General features: G+C 47.7%; 1 protein-coding gene across 6 annotated transcripts in view; it reads left to right on the top strand.

Annotated features, from left to right (window-relative positions):
• Tiam2 (TIAM Rac1 associated GEF 2) overlaps positions 1–27,091 on the top strand; it is a 227,253-nt gene that overhangs the window by 191,221 nt on the left and 8,941 nt on the right. For all 6 annotated transcript variants that reach the window (XM_087912123.1, XM_048420109.3, XM_085687874.2 and 3 more), the window contains 5 exons: positions 19,928–20,107; positions 23,006–23,074; positions 23,977–24,102; positions 25,008–25,116; positions 26,691–26,870. In XM_087912123.1, coding sequence (XP_087768249.1) covers positions 19,928–20,107; positions 23,006–23,074; positions 23,977–24,102; positions 25,008–25,116; positions 26,691–26,870 — 664 coding nt within the window. The remainder of the gene's footprint in view (positions 1–19,927; positions 20,108–23,005; positions 23,075–23,976; positions 24,103–25,007; positions 25,117–26,690; positions 26,871–27,091) is intronic.

Below are 27,091 nucleotides of genomic sequence, written 5' to 3' on the forward strand. Positions count from 1 at the left end.
ACCGCTCACTGAGTGAGATGTGGGGCTGTGTGTGGCCCTGAGGCTGAGTTTGCTTGCAGTGGAGCACAAGCCATGCGGTTTCCCATGTTCCTGGGATACGTGGCTGTCTAGCACTGGATTCCCCGGAAAGGCAGAGGTTCTAGAACATGACCTGACAGACAAAGTAGGCCTGAGGTATCGGATAGCGACTCTGGAAAGCTCAGGTACCCCAAGTCTTTTTTGGCTCTTGATGGTTATCACAAGGAGGAGGTCAATAGCACCTGGCTCAATGGGGTTGGGAGGCTTCATAGCCATCCTTCATTCCCTTCTTTCCCTGCCCTTCCATCTTCAGGTTCTGTGGTCCCTTGTGACATGTCCTCAGGGGTCCCTCGGTCCTTTGCCCCGCCTGCAGCCCCATGTCTCTGTTCTCTTACTCTTCTCTGCACTGTCCCTTTACATTCTGGGTTTTTGTTGCTGTTGTTTGTTTTTCTGCAAGAAAAAAAAAGTTGCTACTCAAAGTCAAAGGCTTCAGACTCACAAATCGAAAAGGAAGGACAAAAAACCGAAGCCACAAAGAGACTGCTCTGTAGGGCGGCAGAGTGAATCACCCCAGAGAGCAGGACTGGGGGCAGGGCTTGTCAGGTGGAGCACAGGCTCTGAAATTAACTCGCTGTCAGGCACCCAAGTGTTGAAGAGATAATTACATGCCCTCTCCTCACGGCTGGGGTGATGACTAACCCCAGGGAAGTGGCTTGGAGACACCCAGAGATGAAGCCACCCAAGGATTTGACCCTAACTGGGCAGAGTTGCTCGCCCAACAGGGCATCTGGCACCTGGCCACGTCTGTTTACAGAGATGCCTGCCCCCAAAATAGGGCACTTGTCACCTGGCCACGTCTGTTTACAGAGAGCCCCCCCCCAAAACAGGGCACCCGTCACCTGGTCACATCAGTTTGCAGCTTCTTGCACTTTCTCTCCCATGGCCCCAAGCAGGAGCCATGACTGTGCTCTCATCCTGTCTGAGATGAGACTCTTAAGAGGGATCTTCTTCCTCACCAGGAGAATGAAGTAGCTGGTCACCATAGCTGGTACAATGGGGTCTGCAGTCTGCACTCCTTGTCCCCAACTTTCCGTGTTGTCACACCTGCAGAAAGTCAGGATGGGGCTGCGTGGTGATCTTCCTGGGCTCTTTATCCTCCAAACTTACAGCTCTCCAGTTCTGCGTCTGGGTTTCCTTTCTAAGCGCCCCTGCCTGTGTGGTAAACAGTTATGGAAGCCTTCCAAAATTTCACTCTGTGGCAGAGAAGAAAGTACAAAATTTGAATTTCTCAGGTCAAACCTTTCCCCTCAGTCTGAACCCTCCTTGCAGTTTCTAGAACATTCTTAGGGGGACCGGACCTATGGTGGATGCAGTAGGAGTATGGGTAGATTTCTTCCCATGTCTTGGGCTGGTTGATGATGGCTTTGTTCTTGGCTAAAGTCACCAGACTTGCGCATTGGTCTGAGTGGAAGCCCTGAGGCGATACATCTCCCTGCTTATTCCTCTACCCACATTTCTGATCGAGAGCAATCCTTTACCTAATATTAGACAAACTACTTAGAAGAAAACCAAACTCTAGGAGGATCTGATTGGCATCAACACTGCTTATCTGTGGTCTGGCACCACATCTACTGATTGATGTTAAAACCTCTCAGATGTGTGGAGGTTTTTAAGGTCATGAAGAGTGAAGATCAAAAAGGTTAGGTACTTTATTGAGGTAACTATGTAGAGTGGGTCTTTGAGAATGGGATGAAAGCTTTAGAACCCCCTAGAAACCTCTACAAAATTGCCCATACACCTACCTAATACTGCACAGAATTCTTGGGTGTGCAGTGGGGATCAGCAATGCGATGACATTGTGCACAGGTTTCCCCTTAAGGACTTCTGCGATCCCTGCGTTTATAGCCCTGACTTAGCCTGTTTGGATTGTTAGTCTTGGTGCTGACATTACATTATTGACATTTCAGAATTAATATCAAGTACTGATGATATGAAAAGTGTCATGGATGTTTGATCATGTGGTCTTGTCTGTGTGCACGTGTATGCACATGTTCATGTATATGTGCAAGTTTGTGTGAAAGTGCATGTTCACTTGTGTGTGGAGGCCAAAAGTCAACCTTAGATGTCTTCCTCTGTGTCAGTGTACCTGACTTTTTTTGAGACAGGGTCTCTCACTGAGCATGGGACACACCTGTTTGTCTCGACTGGTTGACCAGCAAACTCCGGGGACCCTCCTGGCATTGAGTTTTCAGTGCTTATATTATGTGTGCATCTTACAACACGTGGCTTTAAAACTGGGTGCAGAGGAGCTGAGTTCAAGTCCTCCTATGCTATCATTGCAAGCATCTCGCCCACTGAGCCTTCTCTCCTGCCTTCCAGTGGCATTTGGAACTTGGTTTTTATCTTCTCATCTGCCAGCCCAGGCGAAACTAGCTACTAGGACTTCACTTCTACTCTTTCATGTTCTAAAAGACAAGGAGGGGGTTAATCGCACCCCATAGCAAAAAATTATTAGGTTTCTACCAGACTATATTAATTACATCAATGGTTGCATGGCATTGGCACATTACTGAATACCACTGGCTTCACTGTATGATGATGTTGGGGACATCGCAAAAACTTTTATTTTCTGTAATTACTGGGGGAAAAGTGAATCTGGGTAGAGTCCGATTTCAGATACTGAGCCTCAACTAAACAGTTGTAGGCCTGGTTGCTGAGACAAATGGCTGTCTGGTGGGTTAGGAGGGGGTGGTTATCCTCTCGGCGCAGGGGGGCTTAAGTAGTGGTGGTCCCCCAGGCTGCCATGAGCCGAGCCTCATGCTGAGCTCCCCGCCTCCCTCCACCCCCCCAGCAGATCAGCCTGTGACTGTTTCTTATCCCTTTTCTTCTAAGATAATAGCACAGTTACGATCTAATCTGGGCTTGCTACTGTTTGGGTGCCTTGAATGTTATCTAATCTTTCATATTTACCAAGAGTGGGGAGGATGTGGCATAAAAGCCGCCCCACAAAGGCCTGCCCAGACGTTAGCCATTGGACAGTCATGCGGATGCCTTGTTTCAACATTGTTGTTTACGTGCAGATCGTCAAATGGGAACTCCTTTGTGCGGACTGAATGAAGGTGCGTTCACACCTCCATGCAGCTTTTCTGCCTTTTGTTCCTCAGAGCACATTATCACCTTTTCATAATGTCTGGGTCCCACAACGCAGCCGCTTATAGTTTTTAAAAAAAATTCTGCACAATTGTTCTGAGTCATTTTGTCATTTCCTTTAGCATTCAGCTCTAAGTAGACTTAGCTGTCACCATCAGGAGCCCTCAGGGCTTGAGGTGGGAGAGGTTGAGGAGAAACCCGGCCCAGGAGCCCTGCTCAGAGGCACACCGAGTGGCTCTTGCCTTTGGTGGCCTTCTTGGGTGCCGCCTTCTAACTGCTGAGGGCAAAGAGTGGCCATTTGAGTTTTGAAAAATCAGCTTCCCGCTTTTCTTGATGTAGCACAAAGACCAGAGAACACAGGTGTGTTATCAATGTTGAAGGAAAAGAGAGGTCTTAACAGTATCCTCAGGGGCTGGGATGATGGTTCAGTGGGTAAAATGCTTGCTCAGCAAGCATGAGGACCCAAGTTCAGGTCCCCAGTACCCACATAAAAGGTTGGGCATGGTGATGTGTTCATGTAATAATCAGTGCTGGGAAAACAGCGACTGGCAGACCCGTGAAGCTCAGCTCCTTAGTCAGCCAGGCAGCCATCCTCACCAAACTGGTGAGCTCCAAATTCAGTGAGAGACCCTATCAGAAAAAAGGAAAGTGGAGAGATACTAAGAAAGACATCCCGTGTTGACCTCTGATCTCCACACACGTGTACTTATGCACATCCACATGCACTTGCATGCACTCATGTGCACACACATACACAGAAACACGACGGCACTCTCTGCAAGGGTACCTTCAAATTTCTCTTCCCCTTTTAATACGTCTGTTTCTTGCCCCCTCCGCCTTCCCCCTTCTATTGTTTATTCAGCTGCCATGTACCCCTCCTCCTCTGACTCACTGCCCCTGCCCTGTCAATCTCCGATTCTCCCGTGCTACCTAAGTTCCCTAGCGTTGCAGGAGCCACCTGGCAGTGAGTAATCACTGACATTTGCCTGAGAGGTTCTGGCCTGGGGCTCGCCCAGATTAGAAATTTCAGGATGAGCTACTAAAGAGCCATGGGTGTACCACAGGGCTAGAGAGGTGGCCTGCCACCTGCTTACAGCCGGCTCGGAAGGGTGCATCCAGTGCCTTTCTGGTCTGTTCTGTCACAGAGTCAAGGACTGAGAAGAAACTGGCCACCACCTTGGCCTGGCAGTCCCCTCTGCCCACTTGTTTGAGAGTTGGGGACTCCAACATGGTTCTTTTAGCAATGATTTACCAAGACAGAAACACTGGTTACTCAGCCATGGCACAAGGTGAGGTTTGAAGATTGTCTCAGTCTGAGGTGTCTGTCAGCAAGTGTTTAGTCTCCATGCTGTCTTTGCCCCTTGGTTTCTATTGAGCACTTGTCTCTCTGTCTGTGTTTGTCTTTTCTGCCCCCAGCCCCTGTCACCGTGCTCTTCTCAGCCCAAGGAAATGGCTCTTGAAATGACAGATGTATTTGTTGAAAACAGTGAGGGTAAGAACGTTCACGTCTCCGTTTGGCTTCTGTGGTCAGCGTCAGGATACGGCGGATGATTTGGGCGACGTCTCAGCTAGGTGGCAAGTGATTATCAGGAGTGCGGAATAAATGAGCTGACGTGACTATTGTATTTCTTAAGTACAGCAAAAATTAGAAGTGTTCCTAAAATGACAAAGGGCCATCCGGTGGTATGTGCGCTCGCTGGAGACAAGCAGCCCAAGCATATAGCCAAGTCAAACAAGTAACAGTCAGTTTGATGCCTTTACCTGCTTGAGGGCTTTTCTTCTCAAAGCCAGATTCCAAGATTTATTTTTATGGACTGTTAGTACAAGGCAGGGCCTCTGGAAGCATGTGTGTGTGTGTGTGTGTGTGTGTGTGGTGGCTTCAGTCAAACCCCTGGCCCTGGGTCCTTCCTGTCTCTCTGGCTTTGTTCCACTCTTCTTGAGTGACTGGGCTACATGCTGGATCCACGAAACCTAGAGAAAGGACACACAGTGAAAGCGTGCACAGTCATCTAACAGGGGCCCATGGGAGGGAAAATAGATGGTTTTCTGGCACTGTGGTGGGAGTCATGCAGTTCTGATCAGTCTTGGTCACACCCTCCACATGCTAACTGTATGTGATGGCTTTCCTTAAAGTGGAAGCACAAGATTATAGAGGGCAGCATTCAAATGACCTAGACATTAAAAGTTCACAGTTGGTCTGCAGCAGGTCCAGGCAACAAAGGGGCCCCCTTACACCATCAAACCAGAGCCTGTGCTGGCTGGCCGGCTTTCTTACAAAGAACATTTAGGGACAGGTCATGCTATGGTAACTATGTGTCCTGTATGTCTATGGATTTTGGCTGTTCCCGGCCCAAGGCTGTCCCTAGAAGTACATTTTAGCGTGCTCGTGGACAGTGGATGTACGAGATGGGATTGAAGTGGTGAGAGCTGTTTATTCCCCTGATGCAAGTGAGTGGGAAGTGCATTAGACAGAGGGGTCTTAATTCGCTGTGTGAAGTAGATGGACAGACGGGTCAGGAGGGCCAGAGCCTTCTTACTGTCTTCAGTGGGCTTTGGAAAAATCACTTTGTCCCCCTGCCCCAAGTACTTATTAAACAGTGGCTTATACCCCCATATAGACTTACAGCTGAGAGGTGGAATTAAACTAAGCTGATGTGTATAAATGGCATATATTGAAAGGGGCCTTAAGCAAGATGACTGCTTTTTCTCTCTGTGTATGCTATGGATTTTTTTTTTTTTTTGAGACAGTCTTAGGTATCCCAGGCCGGTCTTGAACTTACTGTGTGACTAAGAGCGACTCTCCTGCCTCCACCTCCCGAGTGCATCACAGGTGAGTGCTAGAATTCCAGGTGTGCCCTACCAGGCTGGATGTATGTTGGACTGAGGACCAAACCTAAGAGTTGGTGCCTGTTACATTAGCCCTTACCGACTGGGCTGTTCCCAGCCCTGCTAGGAGTATGAACACATCATCTCACTGAAGGCCAGTTTTCTCCACAGCTCTTTCAGATTCCTATTGCGACCCCTTTTACCAGGCAGAGGTTGACACACTGACCATTAGCTATTAGACCAGTATGTTGCAGGTCTTCGGGAAAGCCAGCCTCGAGACTGCTTCTGCCAGATGATACACAGGGGATTTCCTGTGAGACCACTCTGCCCAGCAATGAGCGTAGAGTAAGGGGTGAACATGTGCTTAAACAGCAGGGGTAAAATCAGGGTCTGTGTGAGAAACAACAGAACATGTTGCTAGAAATCTGGGTATGACTGTTTGGTGATTTAACTTCAAATCCAAACTATTAAGTTACAATAAACAACTTTTTGGTTTCCTTCACTGTAGTAAGTGTCTGAAAGAATCTATTTCATAGACATAGAATGGAATTTTCAGTAGTCATTAAAGAATTCGAAACGTCTGGTCAGAAAGCTTGTAGGGCCTGGACTGGTAACTACTCTTTCAGGTGTCTTCATCGGAGCAGTAGCAAGGTCGACAGCTTGAAGTCTATAACCACACTACAATACAGTGAGTAATATTGCCTTTGTGAAAATAGCCACTTAAAATATATTTGAGGGCACAGAAATATACTTGGGAAGAAACAAAACCTTTTGCTTTTTGCTTGTCAGACAGCTTCTTTCTGGGCCTCAGCGTACAGGAGCTAAGTGTCCACGCTGTGGAGTGAGCATTGGAGGCTGTGGCAGGCTCTCCCAACAGCAAGTCCATGATTTCTATCAGTAATTGCTGTTCTGTATGTTGCCCTGACTTCTGTCTGTTATACTCTGATGTCCCACCGGCGCTCTCTCCTGAGGGAATCACATTTACAGGAAGTCAAAATAACCTAAAGATCCATTGGAATTCAAAATAGCCCAAAGATCTATTGGACTTCAAATTACCCGAAGATCCCATCAGCAAGGGACACTGTCTTCATATAGGACCTCCCCACTCAGTGTTTCTGCTCTATTGCCCTCCACACACCTTGTGGATGGGGAAGGCAGCACCGTTCACAGCCGGGGCTGTGCAGAGCCATGTGTATTCTAGGATAAAATGACCATGCGGTACCACCATGCTGCTAGCTATGCTAGTTAATACTAGTTAATAAAATGACTTGTTGACTAAGCAAAGAAGGACAGGTGAGACTGGATTAGTCTATGTCGCCACGGTAACATATACCCACTCCCACTGACAGAACAAGTGTGTGTGGATGTGGAACCCCAAGGTTCATGCTCAATGTGAAAGTCAATTGCATCAGCTAGAGGCAGCCAACTTAGGCTCTCTGTAACAGTCGAGAACAGTGGTTCTCAGCCTTCCTAATTCTGTGACCCTTTAATATAATACAGTTCCTCATGTTGGTGGTGACCCCGAAACATAAAATCATAACTACTTCATAACTATCATTTTGCTACTGTTATTAATTGTAACGTAAATACCTGCTATGCAGGATATCTGATATTTGACCCCTGTGAAGGGTCAGTCGACCACCAGAAGGGTCACGCCCACAGACTGAGAAACCATTCATCTAGAAGCTGATCTTAGATGTCCCAGGAACTGAAATTAGGTGTGTTTCAGTTGCTGTTTTTTGAACCCCTGAGAGCATTCTCAATACTGAGGAACAGATATGCCGGGCAGGACCTTCCACAAGCACTGATTTTTCTAGGACAGCTGGAACCCGCTGAGGTTACAACTCCAGCAAAGCAGTTTCTTGAGGGGGGAGAGCAGAGACAGGGAGACTGGACTCAGCATGGGCAGTCTGGCTGAGGTTGCTGGGCATAGCTGTTAGAGCAGGGTTGGTCAGAACCTGTTAAATCCAGTGTGAGGTCCTAACAATGGCATTCTTAGCCCTCTATTTTTACATGTTTTCTGCCTAGAATATTAGTGGCTAAAAAAGATTTGTCAAAATTCTGGACTGTGGTGAAATTGAAGATGAGTATTGTGGTAGTTGGAATAAAAATGGCCCCATAGGCTCATAGGGAGTGGCATTATTGGAGGTGTGGCCTTGTTACAGTAGGTGTGGCCTTACTGGAGGAAGCATGTCACTGTAGAGTGGATTTTGAGGATTCAGAATCTCAAGCCAGGTTCATTGGCCCACTGTCTCTTCCTGCTGCCTGCTGATCCAGAGGTAGAACCTTCAGTTCTTTCTCCAGCACCATGTCTGCCTGCATGTTGCCATATTTCCCTCCACAATGAAAATGGATTAAACAGAACCTGTAGGTCACCCCAATTAAACATTTTCCTCTATAAGAGTTGCCATGGCCATGGTCTCTTCACAGCAACAAAACCCTAAGATAGGCATGGTGGTTCATACCTATCATGCCTCAGGGGACTGAGGCAGGAGGATTGCCTTGAGTTGGGGGTGGGGGGACTGGTTACAGTTGGTGTGGTTAATGGCACATTTTCTCTTCAAATAAATGACGATTATGATCTTTTCATGTTTCTGTATCTAGCTATTACTAGGGGAAGTAATGTACACTCTTGGATTGTAATGAAAGACCTTTCCCACAAAGGCTGCTCAGTGAGACACTGGCAGAGCCTTACCTCTGGGCTAAATAGTGCTGGGTTTTGGAGAGGCAGCGGCAACAGAGAAGCCCGTAAGAGCGAAGGTGTTGACTGACAACACTAGCTGCCAGAGAAGGTTCTTAGAAACATGTTTAAACTCATCTGTGAGATTATCAGGGCGAAAGCAGGGTATTGAGAAAACAGAAGGAGGAAAATGAAAAGGGAACCATGGCCTTGGGTAAAGAGATGTCGCCCCCGCACCCCCCCCCCCCCGTACCCTTTAATGGGAAAGAGAGTTAGCGGTAGACCCGAAACACCAGTCATCTCAAAGATGCGTTGCCCAGCAAATGGCAAACACTGGTTTGGGGCCTTCTTTTATTAAGGGAACCTAAAAGGAATGAAAGTCAAATGGTGTAAGATAATCACTAAGGCGCTTACACATAGATGGGAAGGCAAAGATCTAAGACACAGGTAAAGAAGAGCAACCATGTCACCATCTAGAAGGAGCGCAGCAGACAGACTCAAAACCCTTAAGAGAACTCAACGCTGTTTGCCTGAGCCCTGGAGCTGAGCCAGGAAAACACTGGGTGTCAGTGTTTTGTTTTATTTTGAATATAGTTGAAAGAATTTTACATAAAAGGTTTTGTAGTTGCTATGTTTGACTCGTGACCCGTGGGCCCCATGCAGCCAAGGTTAGTTATGAATGTGGTCCAACACAGAATTGTAAATGTGCTGAAAATGAGGAGCTTTTTTGTGATTTAAAGAACAAACAAAAACCCATCAATTGCATGAACATTATAGATTACAAGATTGCATATCTCGGTGTCGAAATGGTTGGGCACATCTGCTTTGTAGTTTTGACAAGTTGAGATGTCATGTGTCGTCTCTAGTAAAACAATGCTTACTTTGGGGCTTTAAACAAAACAAAGGGGCTTTAAAATGTATAATTATTGTGAGGGGTGGTGTACATTTATAATTCCAACATTTGGGTGCCTGAGACAGGATGATTGACAGTCGGAGGTCAGCCTGGGCTAGCTAATGAGTCCTTATCTCAAAGCAAAAGGAGATGGGAGTCCAGTTATTGAAAAAAAATCAGGATAGAGTTTTATCAATTCTTGAGTTGTAATTCAAACATAATTTAAAAAATTTTTCAAGTTCACTTTGATTTTGTGCATAGGTATCTGTTGCATGTGTCTGTGCACCATGTTCATGTAGTCCCAGACAGGGGCATTGGCTCCCCGGAACTGGAGTTACAGATGGTTGTGAGCCGCCCCATGGGTGCTGGGACTTGAACCCACATCTTCTGGACAAGGAGTCAGTGATCTCAGTCCCTGAGCCTTTTCTCCCGAACCCAGATATATATCTGTGTTTGTCTCTACAGGTGAGTTGAAACTTTCTCTGTAAAAGGCCAGAGAGTGTCTGGGAGCATCAGGACAACGCAGGCTTTTCTATTATGAAAGCAGCTACAGACAACACTGAGCAGAGATAAATGCACTTGGCTGAATTCTAATAAAACTTTATTTATTGCAACAGCCATCAGCCTGGATTTGATCCACAGGACATGATTTGCTGACCTCTCTCCAGTGGTCTTCTTTTAATTACTTATATTAGTGTGGGATGATGGGAATCTCTTGGCACCCGGAAGTCAAGGCAAATTTTGGCTCTTTTGAATGAGTAGTTTTAATCATATACATGAGAAGCCATCTTTTTCTTTTTACATGACTCCTGGAGTAGGGAAACACAGTACCAAGCCAGGAGACCCTGATAGACTGGGCCACACATGCAGCTTCTGTAGGAGGAGCAATCAAACATGATGTTTCATGGGGAGGAGGGCTTGGTTGTGTTGAAAGGCTCCTTTACCCCTTGAAAGGTCCTTGGCAGAGAGACCTCATCTTCTTCATTCCCGAATCCGGCCCAGACTGCTGTTAAATAAGGAAACCAAGCAGAAGGCAGGCAGCGGGGACACAAGCAGCCCTGGCACGCCTGCTACCAGGAGCTGCTGGGCTGTTCCTGTCCCAGAACAGGGTGATTGCTTGGGGCTGTGGAGTGGGAAGCCATTGCAAACAGCTGAGGTGCCTCTTCCCTTGAGATACACTGCCCATTCCCCTTGACCTCTGGGCATGCGAGGTTGGCACACCGTTGCTACCTCAGATCCCTCTGCCTTCTCAGAATCTGTCCACAAGGCTCCCTTTGCCCTTTTTGACTTCTAATGGCTGTACATTTCCTCCCTCCCTCTGGGCAAACTTCACCTCGTCCTGCTCTGGTACCTGGTGGAACTGCAGCGACCTGCCCAGCTCTCTGCGTGTCTTCTTCATGTTTTCCTCATGACCCTTGCCACCCCTGTTTGAGAAGCTGTGGGTCGCTATATTGTAGCCATCATTTTGTGTGCCCAGAGGAGGAGCTTCATAAAAATATTATTGATGAGAGTGAACTACTTTGGCTTGTCCTTGGAGCAACCAGAGAAAATATGTCCTTTCATGCATTTGAAGATAAATGAAGTTGAGACATTAAACACCTTGTACAGGACTTCAGAGATGGCTCTGCCCACTGGAAATGCACTTGTGGTGGAAGCCTGAGGACCTGAGTTCAAATCCACAGCACTTAGGTAAAGCAAGATGTGATACTGCATGTCGGTAATCCAGGGCTCCTACCACGAGATGGGAAGCAGAAGTCAGAGAACAAAACCCAATTCAAGAGGCTGTGTCTCAAATAAGATGGAAAGCGAGGACCAGCGCTCATGGTTGGCCTCTGACCTTGCATGCATGTTATGCATGTGTGCACACACTTGGAGTATGTGCAACACACATGGATTATAAGAGAAGGACGGTTCTCTGGGTAGTAACTTTTACTGAGCCCCAGGTTGTCCTGGGCCCTTGTACTTTGTGGGTTATCTGTACACATTTTCCCCTCATTGAACCCCCTGAGCCTCCTTTAGTATGTCATTTTTGCAGATATGGGACTGAGTTGGGAGGGGTTAGTTAAGGTCACAAGGACGGTACCTGCCATGTCAGGGTTTTAACTCCATAGTCTGTGTGTGTGCATGCATGCATCACCTGTCTTGAAAGAGGTATTTGAGGACACATGGTCCAGCATGGGCGACTTTGGATTCTGGCTGCAAGCTGGAGTGAAGGGGAGTGACCAGGAGGACCAGTGCTATGATGCACTCAGGCCTTCAGCTTGCTGTCCTGGCCAGGTGCCCCATAGGTGGCAGGCATCGAGTGACTGGTACTACACCAGGCCTGCAACACCCAGGTCCTGGGGGATTCTCTGCTTATAACTGCTGATCCATGGGCTTCCTCTCCTCGGCAAAAAGGCCACCACCTTATGTTCTCCATATTTAGTTCCCACAATATTGGCAAAGGGAGGCCCCTGCCTCTCTTTCATGCGCCGTCCACCTGTCTTAGGCCCAGGCCCACTCTCACACTGGCCCTCAGTTCCTGCAGAGGCCATGTCTCCTCATCACATTAGGCTCAGTGACACGGCCTTTATTTATCCTGAGCCACGACTTTCGTGTTCATTTCTCCGGCCTCTTCTGCCCAGAAGAGCTTCCTCTGTTGTTTCCAGAGGGTTCTACAAGTTGCCCTGGGATGCCTTGCTCTGAGTTGCCTTTCCAGCTCCACCGTGGGCATGGTGAGGGGAGGGTGAGTCAGTCTCACTCTTCAGACTCCATCTTGTGGAACCTTTTTTTGTGTCTTGAATCATTTTAGCAAAATAACAGGAAATGATTCCATTTAGAAAAAAAATTAAAAATTCAACTACTACAAAAATGAGGAAATTCAGATAAGCCAAAAGATTAAAATTAAAATAACTTGAGATGCAGTGTTAACCACTGTATATTATATAGATGCACACATATACACATGCACACACATATTTTCCATTTTATAAAAATCTACTCATACATATTAATATATAGAAAATATGCATAAAATTACTTTAAAAAACCGTAGACCTTTTTTCTCTTCCTAATAAATCCTGTCCTCTTTTGGTCACTAAAGGTCAGTGTCTTCTAGTGTCTGCTTTGTCTCTCATTGCATTTGTGTGCTGTAATTTACTTGACTATTGATTTCATAGTTTATTATCTCATTTTGCCTAGAACTCTGGTCAAGGTGGGGGGAAGAACCCAGGAGGTATTTGGGGGTATTCCATCTGTCCCTTTATCTCTTTGTTAAAGACGAAAATCTCATTCTCTGGAGATTTTTTTTTAATTTTCTTTTTAGGTAGGGTCTCATGTAGCCCTGGCTGACACTGAACTTCCCAGAAGAAGGACTTTGAATTTTTGATTCTCCTGCCACCCCTCCAGAGTGCTGGGATGACAGGCATGGGCCAGCATTTCTGGCTTATTGGGTACTGGGGACTGAACCCAGGGATTCCCTCATGCTCTGTAAGGCACTCTACTAGCTGAGGCACATGTAACTGGGGCTTGCCTGGGGTCCCATCGCTACCACTATAATACAAATGGTTTGACAGCTCCACCGCATTCTGCTGAGCCACCGCCATGTTACCCGTAGACCTGCTAGCTGCCTCCAAGGGCCTCATAGCATCGGCACTGAGGCCTCTGACACAGCCGCTGTGGGGAAGTTTGGGAGGTGGTCCTCCTTCCTCAGACCCATGCTCTGTTTCTGTGGTTCCAGCTCCCTTCTGTCAGTCATGCTGGTAATATTAGCTCTTTCTGTAAGGCGGTGACATGTTTATGAAGCGCAGAGTGACTTGAGGAAAAGTCATTTGTACTTTTTAATCGTCTTTTTCCCCGAAGGCGAACTTTTCTGACTTGACTAATTTGCTAGAAGTGACAGCTGACACCTTGGTTGCCCCGAGAGTGCTCAGGAACACAGCCTCCTCGTGGCTTCTAGACAGTGAACAGAGGAATTCTTTTTCTTTTTAATGAGAACATGGGGCATGCTAAGCAGACCCTGCTTGCACACCCTGCCTGAGCTGGTGCATCCGGAAGGCCTTTCATCTCTAACAGGCCTGACATTATTCTAGGATTTTAAAGGCAGAAGCCTCACCCACCCAGTTCTTCTTCCTGGTATCTTGGGCCATTAGCTCTGTGGGCGTCATGTAGACTTGCCTTGGGTTCAGATCAGTGGCCTAGGATAGAGCTGGTAAGTGTAGGAGAGAAAGAGGGGGTGAGAAGGCAGCCAGAGGAGTGGGAGTGAACACACACTGCGGTATTGCTCTCAGGGTTGGGTGGGTAACCTGTGCTGCTACAAATCAGGTCTGACCAGCAGTCCTTAATGAGCCAATTAGAAGAGCCAAATTGATAGTGGAAAGCAGAGGAAGGGATTTATTCAATGTGGCCATTTTGGGAAGACAGACAAAGGGATGAGTGAAGCCCTTGCATCTGTTTTCCAGGCCTTGAGTGAGGTCGGAGTTTAAAAAGGGGGCAAGGGAAATCAAAAACACTGATAACAACTTATGCTGGAGAGGATGTGGAGAAAAGGGAACACTCCTGCATTGCTGGTGGGAGTGCAAGCTGGTACAACCCCTTTGGATGTCAGTGTGGTGATTTCTCAGAAAACTAGGAAACGACCTTCCTCAATACCCACTAATACCACTTTTGGGTATATATTCAAAGGATGCTCAATTGTGCCATAAGGACATGTGCTCAACTATGTTCATAGCAGCTTTGTTTGTCATAGTCAGAACTTGGAAACAGCCTAAATGCTCTTGACCGAAGAATGGATAAGGAGAATGTGTTACATTTACACAATGGAGTACTACACAGCAGAAAAAAATAACAACAGTTTGAATTTTGCAGGAAAATGGATGGAGCTAGAAAACATTATTTTGAGTGAGGTAACCCAGACACAGAAAGACAATTATCACATGTACTCACTCATAGGTGGTTTTTAAAAATAAAGCAAAGAAAGCCAACTTACAAACCACAATCCCAGAGAACTTAGACAACAATGTGAACACTAAGAGAGACTAAAGGCAATATCTCCTGAGTAAATTGGGAACATGGGGACCTTGGGGGAAGGTTGAAGAGGGGAGAGAAGAGGCAGTGAGGGGAGCAGAGAAAAATGTAGAGCTCAATAAAAATCAATAAAAAAATAGATGGCTAAGGATGTCCATATCTAAGCAGTTCCCGTCAAGCACAACCCTGCCCACCACTGACCCACATTTATCTGGGCTTCAGTCTCATCCTGTAAGGTGATCTGGCAAGTTGTTAGAACTATGAAGTCTATTTCAGGGAGACAAGGTCTCCCTCTACCTGGCACCCCTTTCCTTCTCCCATCATGAGATTCCTGGGGAAATCCTTGCTTCTTCGGGGTTCATTATTTCAAGTCTGATAGTGAGATTGACAGTCCTGTCGGTCCTCTCTGCATGTCCTCTCTTCATCTCTTCATTTCTGCCAGGCTGTTTACTATATGCCCAGTCACCCCAACATCTGAATAGCATCGGGAGGTGGGGGGCAGCGTGTTGGCTGCCTCTGCTGCTGATACCCACCACCAAGCTCTTCTTGTAGGCTGGGAACTCAAAAGCAGCGCACACTGACCTTTCAGTTCCTGCGCTTATATGACATAGTCCTTCGTTATCCAGCACCTGTGAATCTCCTCTCCCGGGTGGGAGATGTTTGTGAGCCAAGCCTTTCAGACAAAAGTACGTGGCTGTACCTAGAGCTGTGGATGGGGCGCTGTTGCACACTGGGCCATCGTGAGACTCAGCCAGGCGGCCGTGTGAGGCTTCTGAGCAGCGCAGTAGCTATGACATCGCATACCATGAGTGCAGTAGCTATGACATCGCATACCATGAGTGCAGTAGCTATGACATCGCATACCATGAGTGCAGTAGCTATGACATTGCATACCATGAGGTGCTTTAACGCCTAGCAGGTCCTTTTAAGGTCCCGGTGGCCTCAGGGAAACTGCAAAACCCAGGCAAGGGATGCTCTCCAAATTGGAACGTTACAATTACTGGAGTTGTTGTGTGGTCTGGAGATTTGGCAAATCAAGTCCCAGGGAGACGGTGGTGGTATTTACTGATGGTAGTGCCTTCCTGTCCAGGTTGGGAGGGCTGCAGGGTCACCAGAACTTGGTCTGATCAGGACCCTGTCCTACTTTCCGCACAAGAGCAACTGAGGTTAGGTGCTTGCTCACTGTAGGCAGCGCTGGTGCCTTCGCCCCAAATATTTTTCTGGGCTCCTTGAAAATAGACACAGTGCCTCTTTTATGGGGAGGCAGAAGGTGCCTTATCCACACATGGAAACAAACCCCAGCAGAACTTTGCCTAGGCATCTGTCTGAATTCAGAGTTCCACAGTGAGTCAGGCCGTGTCTGTAGAAAAGATAAAATTGTTTTCAAGTAGGGAATCAAACTTGGTGGCTCTAAATACCTGATAGTTTTAGATTGATTTATCAGGAGACAAGATCTCACTACGTAACCCAGGCTAGACTTGGTGATGTAACCCTCTTGCCCAAGACTTTCCAGTGTTAGATTTCTAGGTGTGCACTACCGTGCCGAGAAAGAATTTGAAAGAGCATTTTTGGTTTGGGGTTGAGGGGGTAGAGTGTCCATGCTTGGCTTTTCCGGACAGTTTTACGGGAAACTTCTCATTTATTCTTTTAAGAAATTCACGAAGAGGATGGTTTTTGTCCTCTTGAAAAAAAACCCAGACGGCCACCATGAGCCCGATTGCTACATACTGAAAACCAGAAGAGTCGACTTCCGCTTCAGCAGGCCGGTTCTTTCTGTTCTGCACACACTCTCCCCAGTGCGATTGGGCACCTGAGTCTTCACACATTCCCACCTCTACCTTGTAACCACGTCTTTTGCTTTTCAAGCAGCCTTCCTGGGCCTGGGGCCTGGGTGGCCTGACAGACAGTTGTCCCCCAGGTGGACCCCAAAGTACCACATATGCAAGGATGCTTGCTGCCCTCACCACTCTGAGTGGTGGTGACCACATCCTTCTAACACCTGGGCAGGAGAGGCGGACCCTTTGGTAGACAGAGGTGGCAGGAAGTGCAGCTCCTCTTTCTTATGCTGCACTGAATATGTTATGAGTGGCCAGGGCTGGGAAGAGCTTGCTGCTCTCTACAGGGTATCAGTGGGTCATTCTAAAGTCAAGATGGTGGCATGTTCTGTGGGAGGAGGACCTCACACGTGTGGTGTGGTGCCGGCGCTCAATAAAGGCAAGTTTCCTCTTCTCCCGGACCCACATGGAGAAGGGCGTGGTCACCTGACAGACAGGCACTGCTATTTGTTCATCAGGAAGGATGCAGAAGACTCAGGAATGTCACTGCTCCTAAGTGACTTAACCATAGACTGTGTGTGGCCTGTTACTGTTTGATGCTTATCACCATGGGAAAGCACAGAGGAAGTGACCTGTATCCAGGTGACGCTGTAAATGCATCCTTACAAACTCTACGACCCCGCCTCCTCACGATCCAGGCTTAGGCAATGGCTTAAACTGCTAACTGTGCAAAAGGCACCTTCGCCGCCCGTGAACACTTAATTGCAGTATCTTGACAAGTAATTTGCCATTGAAACAACCCGGCTAACATTCACTTTTTGGAAGTCAATCCCATGTGAAGTGTTTTTAAAATGAATTCTGATTTTTCCAAAATGGCAAGATACTTTATTTTTGAAATCTTGTTATTTTAACACCGCAATGTTAGGTGTGAGTTCTGACATCCCAGCAAGGCAAAACTGTAATCTCACCAGATGCCATGTAACTTATGGTGCATTTTGTCAGATCTTATTTTGTGTGGTGTATGCAAGCTTAATATAGATTCCGCAGCTCTGGAGACTATTGGTTTTCAGGACTGCAGGACTGCATTGTCTGAGTCTGTCGTGCAAATCCCAGAATAAAATTTCAAGTAAGGAGTTTTTGAGCCTGTTATTCTCATGGGCTGTTTTAGTAGTTAGTAGAAGGCTAGGCCTAGAACCAGGGTCACAGTTTAGGTGTGATTTTTGCCAAAGTGATCTTCTGGATGTAAGCCGATTCTGTGCCTCTTATATGTTGCTATCCTGAGGGAAAGGGTAATAAGTTGGAGGCAGTGCCACTCCTGGGAAACCTGGGCAGGTGAAGTTGGCCTGATGGGTAGACTACTAGTTCTCCTGAAGGCCACATCTTGGCATCACTGAGGGGGAAACTTTTAATAGATATCCGTGTGTTGGGCATGGTGCATCCTTGTAATCTAACATTTGGGAGGGCAAGGTAGGAGGACCTCAAATACAAAGTTGCTGGGGGCTACACAGGGTGACCCAGTCTTAAAAACAGTCACACTGCTGGGCATAGTGGCATAGACTTGTGATCTCAGCACTTGGAGGGAAGACTGCTGCAGGCTGAGAGCAAGTCTGGCTTATTGAGCAAGTTCCTGGCCAACCAGGCCTACATAGTTAGACCTGGTCTCATAAAATGAAACCAAACAACAAACGGACACACAAAAACTCCACCTGTGATGGGATCCCAGGGCTTCTGGTTCAGAATGGAATCATGCTGGAAAGCTTCCAGAGAAAAATGAGCGTGAGGTTAGGGTCCCCTGGCAAGGGGGGAGATGCAGGAGTCTGGATGTCTCCATTCTAGTCCTTCCTGTTCCTCACGGGCTGGAAGAGAAAGGCTGCTGCCTCTGCCCTCTCCTGTGTGCTTCGGCTGTTAGGATGTGATGGGGTTAGAGCTTCCAAAACAAATCACAAAGGCTGACCATTGTAAACATGATATGAGAAATTCAAAAAAGCTGGATTCTGAAGCCTTCAGATCTGTAATATCGTGTGTGTGTTGGGGGGCAGTGTCTGATACAGCTCATGCAGGTCTCAAACTCACTTTGTTGTTGAATATGACTTTTAGCTTCTGACCCTCCTGCCTTTGCCTCCCGAGTGCTGGGACTATAGAATTGTACTACCATGCCCAAGCTGGCTTTCCTGGTGCTTGGGATCAAACCCAGGAACTGTGTCCAACCTAGGAGAGCACTCCTTCCGCTGAGCCATGACCCAGGCCCTCCACATCTGTTTCCTTACTGAATTTTATACACACCTTCTGATAGGCATTACCAGAAACATTCGTGTACAAATTTAAAAATAAGAACAAGTAGAAAATACATATGTTCAAGGAAAATTGTTTTTCTGATTGAACTGTTTTGTAGTAAACTCTTTTGAAGTCTGTGTGTCCAGTTGTAGACACAATCTCTCCTTCACCTCATGCCTATTGTAAGCCGGGACTAATGTAAAACTGAGAGCAGAGGCTCACCGTCACCTGCTCCGGGAGTTAGGTTCTGTCCGTTCCTGCGTCCAGGTTCCTACCACAATACTAGAGCATTCTGGGTTCTTCCTTGGTTCATGTACCTCTCAGAACCACATTTACAATTTTCACCTCGTTGCTGGGTTTCCACAATTTCCTGGTCCAGGGTGGCCTTTCCATCCACCATTTTTGCATTTTCCAGTTGTTTTACACATACTCTTGCTGGTTTCCAGACCGCCCAGTCTGCACCTCAATGTTTCTAACCTTGGAAAGTCTTCTTTACTCAGACAGGAGCCACCCTTCACTCCTCTGAAGATGGAACAGGATTACAGCGGGGAATCACTGAACTAGAGAGCAAGGCCAGGCAGGAGATGCTTGTTGAGGTTTTGTCTCGATTCTGATTTTCCATCGAATGAAGACACTCTGTTGGGAAGCAGAGGAGGTGGAAGAGAAAGGGATGGTGGGCTAGAACAGCTAATTTTTCTGAGGCGTGTAATTTGTGTCTCACCTTCTACTCCATTCTAGTGTGAGCGTTTTCATCTATAACCGCTACGTGGCTCAGGCTAAATGGTTAGGTTTGAGGGCAGAACTTCAGGCGGACTGGGGCCAAGCCCTCCTAAAATTGCCATGGTACCTCACCATGTCTGAGTCTCCCAGAACACTGGGAGTTGGAAAGCTCGTCAGGCCAACTGTTGAGGACAGAATGGATTCAACGAGTCTGCCTCCTGTGTGTTCTGTTCAGAAAGCTCCATGTCTGGGTGTTTAGAGCAACCTCAACTTTAGCAGAGAGTCAGCCTCATTCCTGACGCTTTGATTTTAGTGCTAATGCAGTCACAGCTCTTGTGACGGCCGGGAGCATCACGTACCAATGGAAACATTAGAGATGCCATCTTTCTTACAGGACTCGGGTTCTAGTGAGAGCAGCCTGAGGTGGATAAAGCCACGTGCCCCAGACCTGCCTCTTTGTGAGGCTCCTTGATAGTGTACTGGGTGCAGATGGGAACACTTGGTGTTCCCGGTGAGGCGGACACCCGATGCTGGGGAGCTGGGGAGCCGTGTCCTGAGCCTGACTTTCCCTTTCTTGTTATCTCTCAGAGCGCTGAACAGATCACCGAGCTCTGCAGGGGCTTCCACAGCACGCGCACCAGCACCATGGAAGCACCCGCGGAGAGCCAGGACCCACCTTCCCGGCCTCCGGCTCGGCACCTCTCGGATGCAGATCGCCTCCGAAAAGTCATCCAGGAGCTTGTAGACACGGAGAAGTCTTACGTGAAGGTAAAGGGAAGGGCTGGGCATTCCCACCTCCTTGACTGATGGTGAGGTCACACCTCAGATCACCTCTGTCTGAGACATCCACCACTCAGGAGGTAGACACATGCTCCTTGAGGTGGATTGCTGCAGGGAAGGGAAGGCAGGTTGAGAGAGCAAAAGAACTGAGAAGACTCAAAAAAAAAAAAAAAATGAATTCTTGGCTCGTGTCTGTTGCCAAGGTAGCTTTCACTATGGAAACAGATGTTGTAGTTCATTATTTGCAATCTGTAGGAACGAAATCTACATTGCTTTAGCAAGAAGGGTAGCAATCACTTTGGGTTTATGAGGAGCTAGGGAGCAATCTGTGCCCCAGGGGCCCTGAAGCTAGGTCCTCAGAGTTCAGAGTCCTCCTATCCATGGAGATCCCTATGCAGGATGAAAGCCCACACACAGGTGTTTGGGCCATCACATGGGGCGTTCTCACACCATGACGAGGGTGTAGCTACCAGACTTGATACTCACATTGAATCCATTTCTCTGTCTACTCAGCTAGCCTCTACTCAGTGCTTGGGAAACGTTTATTAACACAGGAGATTGGAAAGACTAGTGTTCTTTGCTTTAAGTGTTTTCTCATGCTTTGGGTCTATCTTAAACTTGCTGCATTTGTGAGCTTTTGGAAGGGTGTGGCACAGGACAGTGACCGGGAATCCAGGTCCAGTCTGGCTTGTTGTGCTTCATGGCCCTTGGAAGATCCCCTCCAACTTCCCTGTTGGTCCCTGTGCTTGTCACTAGCTTTCTAGAAATTATTAGTCTATGAAACCCTGGAGTTACACATTGTCACACATATGTGACTGTCACCCTTTTTATTCTATGAAGCAATTCCTGGGACGCTGGGACTGTTTTATTTGGTACAGTACTTGCCTAGCATGCACAAAACTCTGGGTTTGATACCAGAACAGGATGTGATCATGCATGCCTAAAACCTCAACACTCTGGAAGTAGAAGAAGATCAGGATCTAAGTGTATCCCTCGCTACATGGAGAGTTTAAGGCCAGGGTGGCTTACATAAGAGAAAAAACGACAATGGTGTTGGTGACGACAGAGCTTAGCGTCTCCTTCAAGTACTGTGTCTCCAGGACCCTCCCAAAAGTCTTATTCACAGCTAGCTCCAGTGCGGCTTGCACTGGGGGGTGGGTGGAGGAAAGCTAGCGGTTTGAACTTTACGCTCGCTCCGTTATGTCTTGTCCTGGATCCAGCGGCAGAGAGCTCGAGTGTCTGCCAGGGAGCCCGCAGGTTCCTACATGACCCAGCATGTCCATAGGACCTCTGGGAGCTGTGAGTGCTTCTCAGGCTCAAGAGCCCTCGGGGACATGTCTCGTGGCCTCCCAGACCCTGCTGGGTCCAGGGCAGAGCTGGAAATGGAGCTCATTCTCCTTTGCCACACAGTTTCCCACCTTCCTTTTGGATTGCCTTGGACCAGGACATCCATTTCCAATGCTTCTTATTAGCGACTGAGGGATTTGTGACCAGGTAGGCAAGGAAGGACCAACTCTCCCTTCCCTGCAAGAACCCTGCCCTTTGTTTTCATAGGCTCCAGGCATGAGGCTCTTTGTCACCCCCAGCTCAGCGGGACCCGCTCCTGCTGTACAGTAAGTCCTCGGAGCAAGTGGCATTAGCCTGGACAGGGGTGACTGTCCGACAAATAACCAGACCTAGTGTGAACTTAGCATTCACGGTGCTCCCTACTAGTCCTCCATCTCTTTCCCGTGGCTGACACTTAACACAGTTTTCTTGCTTGAACCTAACTCCAAACCTCCGCATGCACCTCAAGATTTTCCACATCCGCGTGCCTCCAAGATCTGCTCCAGTAACTCACAGATGACTTCCCTTCCACATCCGTGTGCCCCCGAGATCCGCTCCAGTAACTCACCGCTGCCTGCCCCTTCCCACATCCCAGGTTGCTGTGGAACAAGGAGGGAGGGAAGGGGGAGCCAGGGAGACTTTTCACTGTGAAGTGCCAGCCGAGCTGCAGTTCTGGGTTTGCTCTCACAACTGCCACTAGGCAGGCACTGGGCGGCACTCTGGACTTCACAGGGCTCTCTGATTTCTAAGGTTCTTCCTTGCAAAGCCAGGGAACAGTAGCCAACCATCGCTAGATACATGACTCCCAATTCTTCAGAATACATGAGACTCTTAAAGTCAAGTCTTTTCTGTAATTAAATTATCGATTGCTTCTGGCTTCAAGTTCTTAACTATAAACTTTAGTGGATTATGTAAGTACTCACACTGCTGTGTTCTCCAGGGGACTAACCCAGTAGAGACTCAGGTGTGGCTTTGATTGTAAACATCCCCGCTGCTCAATGCGGGGCCTCTTGTACTTGAGCATAGGAGTTGGAAATTCTGCTGGTTTCAGCCTGAAGCTGGAGAAATGCCTAGGTCTTGTCCCTCACAGCTCCACCCAGACTGATACCATGCTCCCTGGCATAGAATAGAAAGCCAGGACCTTGGTATCTAGCCACAAAGGCAGCTCTCTCTCTCTCTCTCTCTCTCTCTCTCTCTCCTCCTCTCTCTCTCTCTCTCTCTCTCTCTCTCTCTCTCTCTCTCTCTCTCTCTCTCTCTCCCTCTTTGGAGAAATGGCGCCTCCTGCAGCAGGAAAGACAGAGCCTGTTCTGTTGGGAAATAAGCCTCAGACTGGGTCTGGCACTTTACAGTGACTACGTGAAACCCAGTAGGTGGCAGTATGGTGGCATCAACCTTTGTATTAGGTGAGCAATGATAACCACTTTGAAGGCCAAGAATTTCAACAAGACAAATATGTCACTGGTCCTAATGAAAGTCTCTGGAGCTGCTGCCTGGGCTACTGGAGTCAACTGGTTATTTCGGAGATTTATGTGTGAAAGAGACTCTTCTCTTGACTTTCAGGATCTGAGCTGCCTCTTTGAATTATACTTGGAGCCACTCCAGAGTGAGACCTTTCTTACCCAAGATGAGGTAAATTGTGAATATTTTCTTCTCCACTGACATGCCAGTCTTGTGTTTGAGCCTTTTAGCAGATGTCCTAGACCAGGTGTTCTCTTTAACATTACAGAGCGATGCTCTTACCCACAGAGTTCATGCCCAAGAACCCCAGTTAAAAAAACAAAACAACAGCAGCAGCAGCAACAAAAACTTGCTTTTTTTTTTTTTTTTTGAGACAGGGTCTCACTGTGTATCCTGACTGGTTGGAACTCACTATGTAGACCAGGCTGGCCTTGAATTCACAGAGCTTTGCCAGCCTCTCCCTTCCTAATGCTAGGATTAACACTGCATGACACGATGCCTGATGTAAAGAAGTCATGCACCAATTAAGTTGTTGATTTGTGCCGGGCTGTATCCACAGCTGCCTGTGGCTTCGTGTGGCCCAAGGAGGCAGGCTGGGTACAACTGTTAGAACAGAGCTACAGAGCCCCAGCAAACACTGTAAGGTCATCATAAAGTCTAAAGACCTCCTTTAAAGCCACTAATGTAGCCTTTGTTGTGGAAGGCACAGTGGCACACTTATGAAGGCAGAAGGGTGGTCTTGTTTTTCTGTTGTTGTTTCGTTTTTGTTTATTTGGCAGGAGGTACAGCCAAAAGCTACTTTCCGGTATATGAATTGTTAATATTAAATCACAAGAGTTAGCTCCTTTCCAATAATTGCCATTTCTCCTGATTTGAATTCCAATCCGCTTGAAAAGTTACATGGGACTGTGGGATTGCAGGGAGCCGGGGCTGTGTCTCTCTCTAAGTACAGAGTATACCCCGTGAGAGTGCTCTATAAGGATCTGCTATGCCTGCATCTCAGGCACGCATCTATGGTGGAGGTGAGAGGGTCTAGCTTGGCCCTTTCCCGCCTCACCCTGCCCTTCCCGCAGATGGAGTCACTGTTTGGAAGCTTGCCGGAGATGCTGGAGTTTCAGAAGGTGTTCCTGGAGACACTGGAAGACGGAGTCTCCGCCTCCTCGGACTTCAGCGTCCTGGAGACCCCCTCCCAGTTTCGAGTAAGTCCTTTTGGATTTGCACTTAAAGCAAACACAAGTGGGTTGGGTGTAAAGTTCTCCCCTAAGTAGATGAGTTTAGAGTGGTCCACTGCCCTGCATTCTCTGTGGCTGGGGAAGGCGGCGTTGTGCTTTTCTCCAGGACTGCTGCTTTCAGTGGTCAGCAGTCTTGATCACCTGACTGCTGGCCATATCGTTTCTTCACTCACTATCAAAAAAGATACTGCAGCAACTTTTAAAAAAAGATTTACTATGGTTATATATAGGGTTCTGCCTACATGTAGGCCTGTATGCCAGAAGAGGGCACCAGATCTCATTACAGAAGGCTGTGAGCCACTATGTGGTTGCTGGGAATTGAACTCAGGTCAGGACCTCTGGAAGAGCAGTCAGTGCTGTTAACCTCTGAGCCATCTCTCCAGCCCCTGCAGCAACTTTTTTTGAAACAAGAGCAGCTTCCCTGCCCCGGATTCCACTCTTGTGTGGTCCTGAGAAGCTGGGCTGGAAAATGTGGGTTTCAGATGACCATCAGAGAAGTTTGTGCCTTGTGAAGGAGTAAGGACCATGGCCAATAGGACATTCTTCCAGGAGTGAGAGGGTGGGAAAAACTAGAAAGGGGTTTTAGAAGCAGGCAGTAGGCACAATTCATCCCAAGTAATGGAGCAGGCAACTCTGAAAGTCCTCACACTCCCTTAAATCACTGTAGTCCCATTCATCAGATGCAGTTAATTTGCTACCAGGAAGCTCCTCTGCCAGAACCTTCCCCATCCATTTGTAGGTGAGTCAGGGCAGACTGGTCTCCACCTACAGACGGAACAGAGCAGTAATGACAGCCGTCAGCAGCAAATTACCTGCTGAAGCCAGAGTACATAGGAGACGTGTTTGATTTGACCTTTTCTCATCCCTTCTAGAAGTTGCTCTTTTCCCTTGGAGGCTCCTTCCTCTATTATGCCGACCACTTTAAGCTGTATAGTGGATTCTGTGCCAACCATATTAAAGTGCAGAAGGTTCTAGAGCGAGGTGAGTCGTTTAGCACCTTTTAAGGTCTTTTTAAAAAACTGTTAACAAGGGTAGGTCTGCATCCAGCAGGTAGAGGGTAAAATGTGATTTTGATGGGCTGTCCTCTCTTGACCTTGAAAATGATAAAAAGTTAAAGGTACACTTCCGGTTCCTCACAGTTGTGTAGCAGTGGGCAGGTGGGCTCCGAGCTTTGCCATGTGTCACTCTGCTGTCCCTATCTGTCAAACCATTACAACCACAAGCCCTGGGTGACCGGAGAGAACACATGCTGTTTAACTCTTGTGTTAACTTTCTTAGGCATGTGGAGCTGCTACACTGTCAAGTCCATCATCTAACTCCAAGGAAGGGCATAGCTAAGTTGTTCCCTGGTGGAACTGGGAAAAACTGGGAAAAAAAAAAACCGCCCACTCTCTACTCTCATGACTCACGGAAGGGGGTGGGGCGGAGAGGCTTCTCTTTCAGTCTTGGGTTTAAGATTTCCATTAATGCAGTTCAAACCCATTTGGTTTTAAATAGGGAACTTCACAGCATCCCAGAAATTCTGAGTTTAAAAAAAAATGCATCTTGAAATGCTTCAAATGATGGTGAGCTAGCCAAACAGCCAAAAGCATCTTCTCTGGTCACTGTCAACAAAGGGCTGAGTGCATTTGCTTTCTCTTTCACAAACACCTTTATAATGGATGGTCTAACAAGCTGCAGAGCTATGGTGGTTTCCCTGGTGGAACTGGGAGCAACTTCGCCTCCCAGAGGCCGCCCACTCTCTACTGTCGTGGAGGGTGTGAGACCATAGATAAAAACCACCGAATCCAACTTGTCCTTTGCTATAAAACGAGAGGTCACCTCTCCACCTGCATGTTCTTGTGACCAATGACGTCTCCTAAGTGCTGTAGATTTTACCCTTGAGATAGCACCAAATGAGAACATTTCTTCAAACTGGTTGATCCCTACACGGCTGGTCTGTCACTAGCACCCCGTGGACCCAGTGTGATGGCTGGCGTGCCCACTGTCCTCTATCTGCACCTGTGTTTCTGTGTGCATCCTTTCTAACCAACAGTGATGGACAGAGGCTGCTCTTGCTGCTAAGGGGTCCCCAGGCCCCACCGGGTGGAAAACACTACCACTCTGGGGTTAAGTAGTCTAGTCTGCCTGGAGCTATGGGGTGATGGCAGGTTGGCTTCAGAAGGTGCGTGTAGAGAGGAAGGACAGCCAGCGCTAGGGCAGGAGAGGAAATGCCTTTCTGGATGGATCGTTGTTGTGAACTGTTGAAGCTCATCTTTGGGCCGCCCAGAACAAGCTGTGCTGGGCTTGCACAGCGGCACTGTGACTCCATGTCCCTCTCTAGAGTGGGGACTGCTCTACCACCCTGGAAAGCTCCCTGCACTCGCAGGCCTTGTGAGAGAGATGACAGAGACCTGCTGATACCTGGGTACTTCGGTTGTGGATGCACTTGGGTTTTTATTACCAAATAGCATTAGGACCGAGGAAATAATGTAAAACTACGCTAGAAGGTAGCATTATACAGTTGAATTCATCCCACTGCGCTCTCCTAAGGGCCTTTTGTCCATTGCTTACAGCTAAAACTGATAAAGCCTTCAAGGCTTTCCTGGATGCCCGGAATCCCACCAAGCAGCATTCCTCCACGCTGGAGTCTTACCTCATCAAGCCTGTTCAGAGAGTGCTCAAATACCCCCTGCTCCTCAAGGAGCTTGTGTCGCTGACGGACCACGAGAGTGAGGAACACTATCACCTCACAGGTAAGGCTGGAAGGAGGCTGCTTGTTGGCTGAGACTGCTAGCCTGGTGCCTATAACTTTTCCCTGTGAATCCGCAGCACTGTGACTGCTCACCTGAGTTACAGGTCTCATATATGGGAACAGAGCAATATAGCCATTGTTCAGTGTGCGCTCAGTGAGTCTTGGGATCTTTAAATTAATTAAATCTCATTGTGTAGCTCTGGCTGTCCCGAAACACACAGA

This window comes from Myodes glareolus, chromosome 1 (assembly GCF_982192425.1).
Source record: "Myodes glareolus chromosome 1, mMyoGla1.1, whole genome shotgun sequence".
Classification (NCBI taxonomy): Eukaryota; Metazoa; Chordata; class Mammalia; order Rodentia; family Cricetidae; genus Myodes; species Myodes glareolus.